This window comes from Lactuca virosa, chromosome 5 (assembly GCF_052849685.1).
Source record: "Lactuca virosa cultivar CGN04683 chromosome 5, Lactuca_virosa_CGN04683_v6, whole genome shotgun sequence".
NCBI classification, from domain to species: Eukaryota; Viridiplantae; Streptophyta; class Magnoliopsida; order Asterales; family Asteraceae; genus Lactuca; species Lactuca virosa.
Genome location: NC_136430.1, coordinates 272,660,289 through 272,675,712, shown reverse-complemented (window position 1 = coordinate 272,675,712; position 15,424 = coordinate 272,660,289). Strand labels below are relative to the sequence as shown.

Sequence of the window (15,424 nt, the reverse complement as noted above, 5' to 3'; positions counted from 1 at the left end):
TTGACATGAACGCATAGTCATTGAATAAGCTAATGAGATAAATATAATAGGTTATATAATGTTGCGTATACCGTAAAACTTTATATCTTGATGCATTTTATATTTTTTGGAATATGAAATGCATTTAACAAATACTACAATAATAACATAAACTAGAAACAACTTCATCATTTCAAATTGTCTATCTATTTTTATGTAATTCAGCATATCAACTTCATTAGCTTATTTCTCGTCTTTTTTTTTTCCGATAATACACATTTAACTGGTTTTATTACTGACCTAACACTTAGTCATTATATGAATATCTTTGACTAATTGAATGATATATGATGTAGGAAAAAAAAATCAAAAGTTAATTCCGTTTTGAGTCACTTTCTCTTTGGTATATAAACACCAACTTATTGAAATTTGGCAAACAAAAATTGATTCTGGATATGGCATATGGATCCTCCCTAAAAAATAGGACCAAAAACATGGAATTAAAAATCACTCTCTCTCACGGTGCTTCATCGCCTTCATTCATTCGTTTGGTTTTGTGGGTGATAACTATTTAATCGCCATGGTCTCCTTCATTCCTTCTGCAGGTGAAGACGAATTCCTTTCGCCTTTCTCTGCATCTGTCTCTGAATTCCCCTCTCTCTTGGGGAATCCAAGAGAAAACAAACCCCAATTCCTTCTCCTTTTCTTGAATTTTGAGATCGATCAGAGACAGAAATCATTTCAAAAATCACATACCCACCCACCTCGCCATTGGACTCCAGAGGAACCTTCATCGCCTTCCTTCAACCCCAGGTTAACTCCACAATCTCATCATGATTCGGACGTCTCGCCGGAGTTTTTCCTCCAACAGAACGATCTTCCTTTCGGCTCTCGTTTTGGTTACATTAACAGCCTCGATTTTGAGCTTCATTGATTCCGGCGAACGCTTTCTCTACAACTCCATCTCCTGGGAGACAAAAATTCGTTCCTCTGCTCACATCCGTCGTCCTAACGGAATATCCGTACTTGTCACCGGAGCAGCCGGTTTCATCGGCACACACGTATCCCTTGCTTTGAAATCCCGTGGCGACGGCGTCCTTGGCCTTGACAACTTCGATAATTACTACGCCCCATCGTTGAAGAAAACCCGGCGGGCGTTGCTAGACATTCACGGCGTGTTCATCGTCGACGGCGATATCAACGACCGCCGCCTCTTAGCCGTCCTCTTTGACACCATAGCTTTTACCCACGTCATGCACCTTGCTGCTCAGGTCGGCGTTCAATACGCCGTCGAGAATCCATACGCTTATGTTCACAGCAACGTCGCCAGTCTTGTCACGCTTCTGGAACGATGCAAGTCCGCCGATCCTCAGCCCGCCATTGTTTGGGCAAGCTCCGGTTCAGTTTATGGTGTAAACATAAACAATAAAGTACCCTTTTCAGAATCGGACCGGGTCGATCGACCCGTTTCAATTTATGCATCTACCAAAAGAACCGGAGAAGAAATCACCCTAACATACAACCGGGTTTATGGGTTGTCAATAACCGGGTTAAGATTTTTCACTGTTTATGGCCCATGGGGAAGGCCCGATATGGCTTATTTTTCGTTTATTCGAAATATTTTACTGGGTAAACCGATAACAGTATATCGGGCCAAGAACCATACTGACTTGGCCCGAGACTTTATTTACATTGATGATGTGGTGAAAGGATGTGTTGCGTCATTGGATACCTCGGGTAGGTCGGTCGGGTCGGGTAGGTCGAAAAACAGAACTGCTCCTTATCGGATTTTTAATTTGGGCAATGCGTCTCCGGTGACTGTACCTACTTTAGTGAGTATACTTGAGGAAAATTTAAGGATGAAGGCAACGACAAATGTGGTGGAAATGTCTGAAAATGGCGATGATTTATTTGCGCAAGCGAATATTAGTTTAGCTGAGAAGGAACTCGGGTATAAACCGACAACTGATTTGGAAACCGGGTTGAAGGAGTTTGTGAAATGGTATTTGTGGTATTATGGCAAACCGTTCGTCCAAAACCGCAACGTTTGATTTAATATGTAAATTAGAAATAGACGATGTTTTGAGAGATTTAAGTTACAATCATTTGGTGTTTTAATTTCGATTTGTTTGTATATATTGTATTAGAAACAAAGGGAACTAATGTTTGTAACTTTTCAAATATAATCTTTTAAATTGTTGCAATTTTCACATGATGATAAGGATTATTCGGTTTTAAAGGGTGTTTGCTTCTAACTCTTTTGTACGTGATTATAACTAATTTGAAAAATACTATACGTGGAAACCATATTAACAATTTAACATCTTACTATTGTTTTCACCTTGTAGATCGGAACCTCATTTTCTTTTTTTCACAACCAACGATGTTTATACCTATTTACCCTTTTATTTATATCAATTAAACATAAAACCATTAAATATGCCACGAACGATATATTATTGATTTGAATAATTGTATATACAGATTGGTTTATTTGTAAGATCAAATAGGCTACCAGACTTGCATCAGAATCACCTAATAAATGGAATATGTACGATTGAAAAAGGCCTTAATTACGAAACCAGCACGAGTTGCCCTAAAATCTCAAATAACAGTAAACCTATGATCATGCATGGCGTTCCCACATCGTCGTGATGAATAACAGCATATGTGAAGCAATAAGCAAGATTGTCACTACCACAAGAAAGACTCCAAGCCTATACCATTTTTGACGTAGAGTACTTATAAAACCTTTTCTGCATGCATAACAATCGTAGCACAGCTTTGTAGCATCGTTTTGCCATAAATCACAATCGATATCATATTCACCATTTGAGACTTCATAAACTATGGGTTTCTTTTCCCAACATGTCGCATTAACATACTTCATGTCACAAATCGATGGTGGTATGCAACACCCCAACTGAAAACAAACCAATACAAAAAACATGTATTATTCAAAGGGAAAATAACACAAATGCCCTACGAACTTTCTAGGGTTTACCCGTTGAGTCCTTAAAGTTTTTGTTGGACTTTATGGGTCCCTAAACTAGAATATGATCTGCTCTTTTAGTCCCTCACAACCTCTAATAGCCGGTTCAGTAATCTTTTAGACAAAAAAAAAATATGCCCCTATATAGCCAAAAAATAAATTCGATAATCAATACAAATTGAGTGTGAATCGGCTTTAGAATAAAATGATTTTTTTTTGTACGAATTGATCCACAAACTTATTTTTTGGATTTATAGTGGCACAATATGAGCTTTTTTGGTCTAAAATGTCACTGAACCGGCTATTATATGTTGGACTAAAAGAGCAAGTCATATCCTAGTTTAGGACCCATAAAACCCGACAAAAACTTTAGGGCTCAATGGGTAAACCCTAGAATAAAGTTCGTATGGTATTTGTGTCATTTTCCGATATTCAAATTAGTTTGTGTGTATTTATTAGTACATGAAAGAAATATATAATACCTCTATTGGAGAGAGTTTATTCGTGGAGAAATCATATGACCATTGAAAGGCCAAATCTTGACATGTTCTTGTATTGTATATACAAGATTCAATAGCGTTCCAATTACTATCATTATTCACCATCATACTAAACCACACTGGTGAACCTGGTATCAACCTGCCATCTATCGTGTATGCTCCGATGAGTGCTAATCCTATTGTGAGAATCACAAGAAGGGGCACCATGACTAGGATCAATCCCAACATAAGGAATCGTGATCTCAAGAACACAAGTACGCCGTTGCTGATCACAAACAAGACAATTAATCCAAACACAATCCCGACATGTAACTTTGCTAATGGTAATAGGTGTTCGCAATTGCCCTCTCGTATGTATAAAAGCCATACGACACAAAAGAGGATAGGGAAAGAAAGAAGGAATGAGAGTATGGTAAACGGTAACATGATACGTTTTATAGGGCTTGCCTTAGCTTCTGCCATTGTTGGATCTTGATGATTGTTGGCGACAGGAGTTTTCGGTGTTGTTGTCGGTCTTGCATCTTCAGCCATTTTAGATAAAAATGATCACGATGTTGACTGTTGAGCGAAGTGATTACTAGCTTGTAAATAGTAGCAACAGATTGAATAAATATTTATAGCCAACAATTAGTTCAAGAACTGATTTGGTAAAAGATTCTACTTTGTTAGTAAATATCATGAAAAGTCAAACGATACTATATTTCACGTTTGCTATAATATCTCTAACAAGATATTGTTGAGGATAAGTAGTTAAATTTACTATATAACTTTCGTTATATATATAACTCTTTTGGAGAATATATACAATTATACATACATGCATACATAACATATAAATATACATACACACATACCTTATAGTTCATATTATCATATAGTATCATATATGAACATTGTTCATATCAACTTATCAAGATTTAATTAAAAGCTATAACAAAACGTTCAACAAAATGAGCGTAAAATTTTCAAAGAAAAAGAGAACAACTATTAATTTTTAAAAAAATAAAACAATATTGAAATCGACAATGTTCATATATGAATATATAATGTTTAGATATAAGCATTGAAATCAAAATCTTAAGAACAATTGGTTCGCTTTGGTTTTAGCTAAGGTGTTAGATTTTACTCATTTAACCTGTTGGACGACCTAAATCTATTTATTTTAGCAAATGTGTTGAAATTGTTAATTCAACTTGATGTTGCTAGAATGTGTTGGTGATTGATTGTTGTTTTGAATATATGAAGCATTAGAGGTTTTGGGCGACCTGACAAAATAGTCAAAGTATAGAAACCGTATATTATTCATATATTACTCCTTGATATTCTCTTCGTACATTCCTTTTACTCTCCTGATTATTAGGAGTAATTTATGTATACCTGTACATATTTAAAGGTTGTATTTCTTTGTAAAGATGCATCAAATAATTTTCGTCTCTGACTTCCAAAAGTTTTATGGTATCAGAGCAGGCCAAGAACAAAACCTAAACACACAATATCCTTCCTCCTTTCTTGTCATTTTCACAATGGGTGATAAAACCAACGATCAACATATCCATGCTCAACCCGACACCACCCTTAACCATAACTCGCCGTACTACATCCATGGCTCAGATTATCCCCGACAAATGCATGTGAGCGAAACCCTAACTGATAGCAACTATCTAGATTGGTCTCAAGAGATGATTAATTTCTTGTTTGCTAAGAACAAAACCGGTTTCATTGATGGAACCATCAAGAAACCAGACACATCCGCTGCAGAATAGATGAACTGGATGAGGTGCGACGCCATGATCAAGGGTTGGTTTAACACAGCTATGGAAAAGGAGATAAGAAACAGTGTGAAATATGTTGGTACAGCAGAAGAAATTTGGAAGGATCTGAAGGAAAGATTTGGAAAACAAAGTGCCCCGAGAGCATATGAAATAAAGCAGATTCTTACCACGACACCACAAGACGGGGTCTCCGTTTCGACATACTATACAAAGCTTCGGGTTCTGTGGGACGAATTGCAGTCTGTCTTACCCACACCAAGATGCTCTTGCAGTGGCTGTTCTTGTGGAGTGGGAAGGGAGATGATGAATTTAAAAGACAAAGAAAAGCTTTATGATTTTCTGCTCGGATTGGATGCTGATTTCTCCACAATCAGAACACAAATCCTAGCTATGAACCCTACACCAACACTAAGCACGGCTTACCATTTAGTATCAGAAGATGAGCAACAGAGAAACGTGGCGATCGGGAAGAGGCCTTCTGTTGATGTGACTGCCTTTCAAGCTTTTACCTCATCAAAACAACAATCTAACAAATCCAATCAAAAGGAGGCTAAGAGAAATCTTGGAGAAGTAGAACATTGTACCTTTTGTGGCAAAGATGGCCATAGCCGGGATGGATGCTTTAAACGTATTGGGTATCCATACTGGTGGCCGGGAAAAGGGACTAAGAGAGAAAGGCAGAGACCTAGAGCAGCCTGCATAGAAGCTGAGAACACTACCATTCCTATGCTAACCGAAGAGCAATACAAACAATTTCTCAACTTATTTTCAGGTGGCGAAAAAGGAACAAAACTTGATGCACCTGTGGCTAACATGGTTTCTGCCAACACCACTGCACATACAACAGGTAACACACATAGAAACTGTAAGTGGATCACAGACTCAGGTGCCACGGATCATATCACGCATAAAGCCTCTATCCTTCAAAATCGAACTAAAAGTGTCTATGAACCACCAGTTATCATTCCAAATGGATAAAAGATAACTGTGGAAGGTAGGGGAGAACACACCTTGGAGAGTGGAATGAAAATAAAGGGAATTCTGCACGTGCCAAAGTTCAACTGTAACTTGTTACTGTTAGCAAAATATGCAATGATCTTCAATGTGCAGTAACCTTTTTTCCAAACTTCTTTGTTATGCAGGGCTGAACCTCGAGGACATTGATTGGAGCGGGTGAGTGCAGAGATGGTCTATACCAAATGGGGATGGTTGAAAATAAAAGACAAGCCATTATGACAACAGTTGACATTTTGCATAAACACTTAGGTCATGCCTCAAGTCCAAAACTTTCACATATTGATTTTCTTAGGAATGTCTCATTTAAAAATAAGGATTGGTTTTGTAATTCGTGTTCCAAAGCCATGGTTGTTTTGAATTATTACATTGTGATATTTGGGGTCCATATCGTACTCTTTCAATTTCACGTGCTAAATACTTTCTCACCATAGTAGATGATTTTAGCAGGGCAATTTGGGTTTTCTTGATTAAACATAAAAGTGATGCTAGTGGGTGCTTGATAGACTTTCACAAATTTGTGAAAACTCAATTTGAAAAGGACATTAAGAGAGTTAGATGTGACAACGGTGGAGAATTCACATCAAACCGAATGCTTGATTTCTATGCCGACCAAGGAATTGCTCTAGAAACGACTTGTCCACATACCCCTCAACAAAATGGGGTTGTGGAACGGAAACATATGCATCTTCTTGAAACGGCACGAGCATTAAGGTTTGAGGCCAACTTACTAACGAAATTTTGGGGCGAATGTATATTAACTGCAACACATTTAATTAACCGGTTACCTTCAGATGTAATAGGCGATAAAAGTCCATTTGAAATTTTATACAACCGTAAACCGGATTATAATCTTTTAAGGATTTTTGGATGCTTGGCATACTATAGAAACACCGAAACAAAAGGCGATAAATTTGAAGTGAGAGGGAAACCGAGTGTTTTTGTTGGGTATCCTAGGGGGACAAAAAGGTACAAAATATATGATATAAAAGGTGATAAAATAATTATTTCAAGAGACGTGAAGTTTGTTGAAGGAATGTTCCCTTTTTCAAAATTAAATAGGGACAAAATTGAAGAAGAGGTCTTCGAATTCCCAAGTCATTGGGAAAATTTTCAATCTGGTGAGCCCACATCTCAAGAACGTTTTAAGGCAGGTGACAATCAGGCCCAAGCAAGCCCAACAGTGGAGGAAAATGAAGAAAGTGCTGAAGAACAACCTTTTTTTGCCTAGGATCAACAAACAAATGAAACTGACCAGCAAGGGGACCAAGTCAATTCGCCTCCCATGACTCACAATGATGATCCCACTGCAGCTCATGATGAAGAAAATGTGAACCAGGGAATTGAAACCGAAATCATAGATGAAGTGACAGAACCAATCAGAGAAAGAAGAAGTAGAACACAACCGAGACATTTTGCAGACTACGATGTTAAACTCCCCCCTTCGGTAGACCATGCACGACCCGCCACCAATCAAAACCCCTCGACGGTACATCCTTTAGCCAACTTTGTATCTTACGAAAATTTTTCTGAATCTCATAAAGCTTACCTTACGGCTATTGATTCAAACAATGAGCCCAAATTTTTTTCTCAAGCCGTACAGGACGAACGATGGAGAGAAGCAATGAAGAAAGAGATTCAAGCACTTGAAGATAATGACACATGGAGTCTTGAAGAACTACCAAAACACAAACGCGCCATAGATTCAAAATGGGTCTACAAGATCAAATACAAGCCAAACGGTGAAATCGAGAGATACAAGGCGAGATTGGTCGCAAAGGGTTTTACCCAAATGGAAGGAATAGATTACCACGAAACCTTTGCCCCAGTTGCAAAGCTCGTCACCGTTCGAAGCTTACTTGCTGTTGTTATAAAGAAGGATTGGGTAATACATCAATTAGACGTTAATAACGCCTTCTTACATGGGGAGTTGGAAGAAGATGTGTACATGAAGATACCTCAAGGTTTTTGCAAGAAAGATGAGACGAGGGTATGCAAGCTAAAGAAATCATTGTACGGGTTGAAACAAGCCTCTCGTAATTGGTACCAAAAATTCACGTTAGCCTTAATCAAGATCGGTTTCAAGCAGGCAAAAATGGACCATTCTCTTTTCATCTATAAAGACGGTAATACATACATTACATCCCTCATATACGTGGATGATGTGATTATTGCAGGGAACAACCTTGAAAAGATCCAACAAACAAAAGACTATCTCAACGAAAAATTTAGCATAAAGGATCTAGGGGTCCTGAAATATTTTTTGGGGATTGAAGTCTCACGTACACGGGATGGCATCATACTTAGTCAAAGAAAGTACATCTTAGACATTCTAAATGATTCTGGACTATAAGGATGTCGGCCAAGCAATCTTCCCATGGAGCAGAACTTGAGACTTCACAAAGAAGGCGAAGACCCAAAGATAGATGCAAGTCAATATCGAAGACTTATAGGGCGACTACTTTACCTACAAGCTACCCGACCCGACATCACTTACTCAGTTAACGCGTTGAGTCAATTTGTTGCCGACCCACGTCAATCTCACATGGATGCAGCAACTCGGATCCTACGCTACCTAAAAGCAACTGTCGGACAAGGAATCCTTCTTCCACGTGTTGGCGGAAACACTCTTGTTGCCTACTATGACTCAGATTGGTTGGGTTGTCCGTTCACCAGAAAATCAAGAACGGGCTATCTTTTGCTTCTAGGCGGAGCACCCGTTTCTTGGAGATCAAAGAAACAATCGGTTGTGTCCAGATCATCTGCCGAAGCAGAATATCGTGCGATGGCGGGAACCGTTAGTGAGATACTATGGATGAGATGGCTCCTACAAACATTGGACATGGTACAAAACGATCCAACACCTTTGTTTTGTGATAATCAAGCCGCCCGACACATTGCCAACAATCCCGTGTTCCACGAGAGAACAAAACACGTCGAGATGGATTGTTATTTTCTTCGTGAAAGGGTCGAGTCAAAGGAAATACGACCAGCAAGCGTCCACACAAAATCACAAGTTGCCGATCTGTTCACAAAGGCATTAGGAGCACAACAGTTCCGTTTTTTTACTTGACAAGTTGGGCATTCGAAATCTACACGCTCCAACTTGAGGGGGAGTATAGAAACCGTATATTATTCATATATTACTCCTTGATATTCTCTTCATACATTCCTTTTAATCTCCTGATTATTAGGAGTAATTTATGTATACCTGTACATATTTAAAGGTTGTATTTCTTTGTAAAGATGCATCAAATAATTTTCGTCTCTGACTTCCAAAAGTTTTAGTCAAAGTACATGTTCTTTTAAAACATTTTGGGTCCTTTAATGATGTTTATGTAAAGTATTTTTTTGTCTTACAATCCTTGTCAAAGGTGTAACTTCAACTTAGTACTGTGAAAATGGTTAATTGGTTTGTAGCTATTAGAAATTATAAAAGCTTACCCTTGATTATATATGTATTTATTGTGTTTTACAAGGAGAAAAATTGAGGTGACTCAAACTTTACATGGTTGGGGCCATGGAGATGCATCATTGGTCAAAAACTTTCCTTCAAAATGAAATAATTCTAAGATAATGGAGGAGCACCAAGTGGTCAAATCCGTCAAAAACAAAGACAAAGACTTTTCATAAGGAATTAATGAAAGCCACATGTTATCAATGTTATAAATTGTTATAAGGTTTCTTAATTAGTTTGAAAAATAGTTGATTGCAATAAATTTTTAGTTAGTTTGCAAAATAGATGAAAGTAGGATGATATCATTGTAATAGATTTGATTTTGTTTTTGAATAAAATAACAAAATAAGGTTTATAACGTTAACATCTAGAGACATAAAGACATTAAGCACTTGTAGGCATAATTTCTCTTCTTAATTTATACATAGATGCGAGCTTTGTACCTGGAGTCATAAACTTTTTGAGAAATGGATGTTATCTTGATATCAATGTACTTTTTTTTTCTTCCATTGTAATTTATCTTTGTGATAGTAACATACTTTTTTGTTCTGCCTTTTGGTGTGTGTGGTTAAGACTTAAGTTTTGTTACCCCTCATGTATAATCATAGTAATTTCTTTTCTTTTATTTTTCTAGAATTTACAAGTGAAAAAAATCAACCCATTTTTACATTTTAAATTTAATACAAATCAACCTGGTTTAGGAAAATAAATGGTCCTCCAATGAGCGTTATCGCCCAGGTAGGCCGACATTAATGTCCCCTACAGGGGCGGACCTAGGGGTGGTCCACGGTGGCACCGGCAACCCCTAACTTTTCCGGCCGCAGTGGAAAAATTTTCGAAAATTTTCGAAACTTTTATTTTTTATACTATCGTGCAATCCCTAACTTTCTTGTGCAACCCCTACTGTAAAATCTTGCGTCCGCCCCCGGTCCCCTAAAGGCGAAACCTTCACCAAAGCCTTACTATAAAAGTCCATACTCGAAAATGATAAAGGGACATGCTTATTCTCACTTTCACTCTCTATTCTTATTCTAAACCTTGGCTGGAAAACTAACTAAATTTTTAGAGCGTTGTCCCGGGACATGACTCACGAGTTTTCATTCTAATTGTGAACCCATATCCAGTCGAAGACGGAGTTATGCTAACAAGCCAATTCCAGAGATCGATGCCACATCGTTGTCAAAAATGAAAAAGTTACTTATGTAATCAAATCATTACAAGTACAATGATATTTTTGTAAGTACCATGATATTCTCTTTCACAAAACAATGATATTTTTGTAACTAGACTGATAAACCAAAATGTTATTTTGTAATCTAATCAATATTGTCCAAGAACTAAAATGCTATTCTAGCCACTAAATTCCAATTTTCAATCTTGATTGTTAGTCTTTAACACTTCCAGTTGTATTAATGTACATTTATTGAATTCTAGTTGTTCCCTTCACAATCAATTTGTTGAAGCATTCTATCAAATACCTGCTACATACTACCATAACACATAATCAACACTACCACCTCATGTTCATCTATGAACATATGTTCTTCCATGAAAATACCTTTATGCTTTATCTATGAACCTTAGTACATTTCAGAATCAATGATCAACCACATTTACCATCCATAAACATATGTTCATCTATAAACCTTAAAGTATTTCATAAACAAGGATTGATAAAAACTTTCAGTCATGAACATATTTGTTGGAATGGAATTTGAGTTGTTATGATGTGTAAAACATATTAGGAGAATCCTTATGGATCATCAAGTCTTAAGAACATAATCTAGAGGTAACATTAAGGCATTTTTTACTAAAATGTTATGTAAGTGTTAGTGTCTTCATATTTACACTCTTGAAATCATGAAGACCTTAAGTTATTATTTGGTTAAGACATAAGAGTAATATGATATAAAATGGCATCAAATAAGGTTATTTTTAGTCTTAACAACCACAAAAATTCGTTGGAATTTGTTTAGGAATTGGAATTAGGCATAAACCTTATATTTTCATAAAGAAATGTGTCATTAACTCATTTTACCCAAATATACGCACCAATTCATACACTTTTATGCTTGTTATGCATTTTGTTAGAAATTTATTGTTTGAACTGTATGCTAGTTGTGTATTGTATTTAGGGTATTCTATTCTAAATGGTAAATTTGTACACAGTAAGTGTACATTTATACACATGAAGTGTATAATTGTACAATGAGTAATGTACGAATGTATGAGTCATGTTTATAATAAAATCTTATGAATGCCTTGATAAAAGATTTTAGAAGTTTTATATTGTATTATTATGAGTTGTAGGGTAACTAGTAGCATTGTAAGGTATTAAGAGATCACACAAGAAAGATCTTCGAGGCAAGTTTACCGGGAGTACATATCCCTATATATATATATATATATATATATATATATATATATATATATATATATATATATATATATATATATATATATATATATATACACACACATTTTGATGTATAATTGATTTGAACTATATAACTTTCCTTATGTGGTAAGTGCATTGCATGAAAGTTGTTTTACTTTTGAAGGACTTTTTGTTGACTTAGAAAGTTTGTTGATTTGAAAAATGTTTTGGCATCCTTATATGCATTCACTTAGATAAAGAGACATAAGGGATTTGATAAAGTTGGAGTGATAAGATTTCTAGATAATCATTATTGTGCATAAGCTAGGTTTGTTTACCTTTGTGTGGGTCTTGTGTGGTTGTTCACTTTGTATTTACTTTAGCACTTTAACTTTGACTTAGATGTCGACTTAGTTTTTGACTTTAACTTTTGGATCTTAGAATCCTTGATTGAGATTATTAAAACTTCGAAAATTTGTTGATTTTAAATTGATTTTGGGGGTTTGAGTCGAGTGTAATGATTGTTATAATTACTTACTCTATATGAGTCAACCCCATATATTTTCACAAGACATTTTATTGCTTAACTATACTTTGACATATGCTTAGATTGAAGACCTATATATAAGAATAGAAGATTGTAAGGATCTTCCGAAGACCACGACTTGTATGGTAGTCTTGAACTATGTTATGATATTATATTAGCACAACCTCTCTCTTTTAAACTTTAAACCTTGTTTCGTATTTGAGACATTTTTTATGAACTTTTAAACTTAAAAACATTTTGGGGTTTTGAAAGATTTTGTTTCTTCAAGTTTCTTTACCCTACTCGATGTCAATGATGAAAAATTAGTTTCCCTCCTCCATGAAGATATTCAAATAAATATTATAATTTGATGTTGTAATGTTGTATTGTTTTCTTTATAAGTTTATGTTAATTGCTTTATTCATGTAATTCAAGTAAGTTTTGTGGCTTGATATTGTAACCATAATGTTTAATGTTATTAACTAGTGGGTTTTAACTCGCACAGTGTTGCATATATATTTCATATTCACAATAGGCAAGTGATAATTTTTGTTTTTTTTTTTTTGTTTTTTTTTTTCTGAAAACGAAATTCTAAAAAAAACATTTAAAATTTTGTAAAAAATGTATTTATCTAAAAAAAAACTAAGGTTCTTATATAGAAATTGAAAAAGAAAGTTGGATTTTTTTTGGACCATATGAAATTTATGGAAATATATAAGGTAAATTTTAGAAGTTTTATAACCTTTGGATAAAAAAAGGATAAACAAAACTAAAAAAACAAACCAAAGAAAACTATCAAGGATAAATTTGAAATATATAGAACCATAGGGTTAAAAACAAACCAAAAATCAGTTGATGAATCAATAATAACTAGAATTGTAAGGGTAGAGTCGGATAAAAAAAACTAAAACATTTGGCAGAAAGAGGATTAAAATTGTAAGTATTAAAATTTTTAGGGAAAAAGGGTAAATAAAATAAGAAATCAATTGTAACGGAAAAGAATAAAGACTGTTTTGACATGGCAGAAGTTGAATGGAAAAATATATTATTCACCATTTGCTAATTGTTATACCTTATAAATACTAATGTAATTGTTTTTTACATTTAGAAGGACAATATATTTATTGACCTTACCCTGTTAATGTTGATGATGATTCTGATAAAGACAAAGAAGAGAATATGTCAAAGTCCAACAAAAGAATTTCCAGGAACCAAAAGTAGTGCTAAATATAATGGTTGGAAAACTTTCGAAGTCGATTGGATAAAAGGTAACGATGAAGTGAAAAAAAAAATAGTGCTAAATATAATTTTTGCTTAACCACTCTTAAAGTTGAAAAAAAAAAGGAATCTTAAAATTATGAAAAACAAAGCACTTTGCAATGTAAGAAAGAACCTTATAGGAGGGTAGTGTCACAAGTGGAAGCATGATCTGGATGATGACCTTGAGGTTAATTTTTTTTTTATTAAACCTGTAGCTGAACTACCATTTAAATGTGTAGAAAATGAAACATTGATCGAGTATATAAATGCACTTAATGAGAGGGTTTTTTTGACATCCAGGCAGAAGCTTAGTCTAGATGTTACAAAGTATTATATTGAAGAAAAAAATTGCTTGCTTACTTGACTTATCCAAATAAACCACACATTTAACTACAGACACTTAGATGTCTTCGTATAAGACAGTCAATTATATGGTTGTAATAAACCACTTTATCAACGAGTATCGAACTCGTTTAACAATCCGATAGTGTATGTGCTAGTTTGCATCCAAGATTGAGTTATAAAATCAAGGAAACCAATTATAAACAACACTGACAACATCTTAAAAGATGATGACATGTCGTTGAGTAGTTACTTACAATTATCATAATATTTCTTGTTTACCATAAATTGGAATTTTAAGATACTAACAACTATTTTTTGGTTTTAATATAGAGATATAAGAGACAATACACTACAAGAACAAGATGGAATGGAAAAAAGAAAGATGCAAATTGATGTTTAATTTGTTTTTTGGGTTTTGAAACAAACATATTTTATTGTTCCTATTGGTGTTGAAAAGATGATAGATGAAAGATATGTTAGAACGTTTACTTTTTCTTTTGGTTTATTTATTTTTGTTGAAAACATGATATATGAAATATATGTTTGAGCTTTTTTTTGTGTGTGTGTGTGTTGAAAACATGATATATATGTTAGAACTTTTATTGTTTCTTTTGGTTTATGTTACTTCAACACAAGAACACGAACATAAAAATGTTATATACAAAATTGGTTTTTGTGGGTATGGGAGCTTAACACCCAAAACCGGTACCAAAAACAAAATACATATAATGGGTCGGTCTTCAGTTCTTGGTTTGGGCTAATTTTGGTTGCAAGCAGGCAGATCATGTTTAGAATCGGGTTCATCTTTAATCGTGATAAAAATCATGGCATTTGTCCTAAATATTGGTTACTTACCATAAGAAATATTGTAATTGTAATATACAAGAAATTAAATATCATCCTACATTTTCTTCCTATCTACGTAAAATATGTAAAATGGTAACATATGTCATATTTAGATAAGATTATCACTAATTTAATACACTTCTCATCATTTCAAATGGGTAGGAAGATATATAAGAAGAAAAATAGGAGCATATTTAATTTCTCGTATAGAAAACACGATCACAAGGGGCGTATAGGTTGGATTGTCGAACTATAGGCAACTTCAAAGGGTCTCTTTTGTAAATATTTAAATTATAGGATTCTCAAAGACATAAAACATTAGTAGATGGGTCTAATTGTAACTATTTTCTGTATTT

The 15,424-nt window shown here is 34.8% G+C and overlaps 2 protein-coding genes and 2 pseudogenes across 2 annotated transcripts; 3 read left to right on the top strand and 1 right to left on the bottom strand.

Annotated features, from left to right (window-relative positions):
* The first annotated feature begins 547 nt into the window (after positions 1–547).
* On the top strand, positions 548–2,133 carry LOC145115639 (UDP-glucuronate 4-epimerase 1 pseudogene; annotated as a pseudogene).
* Positions 2,134–2,605: 472 nt separating this feature from the next.
* Positions 2,606–4,002, bottom strand: LOC145112751 (tetraspanin-15-like). The gene is made up of 2 exons (XM_079048883.1): positions 3,454–4,002; positions 2,606–2,902 (listed from the first exon to the last, which is right to left on the bottom strand). Exons 1-2 carry the CDS (start codon positions 4,000–4,002, stop codon positions 2,606–2,608), a joined length of 846 nt encoding a protein of 281 aa, XP_078905009.1.
* Positions 4,003–5,234: 1,232 nt separating this feature from the next.
* LOC145112750 (uncharacterized) lies at positions 5,235–7,488 on the top strand. The gene is made up of 3 exons (XM_079048882.1): positions 5,235–6,090; positions 6,386–6,416; positions 6,603–7,488. The coding sequence occupies exons 1-3, from the start codon at positions 5,235–5,237 to the stop codon at positions 7,486–7,488; spliced, it is 1,773 nt and encodes a 590-aa protein (XP_078905008.1).
* Positions 7,489–8,634: 1,146 nt separating this feature from the next.
* Positions 8,635–9,330, top strand: LOC145112749 (secreted RxLR effector protein 161 pseudogene; annotated as a pseudogene).
* The last annotated feature ends 6,094 nt before the right edge of the window (positions 9,331–15,424 follow it).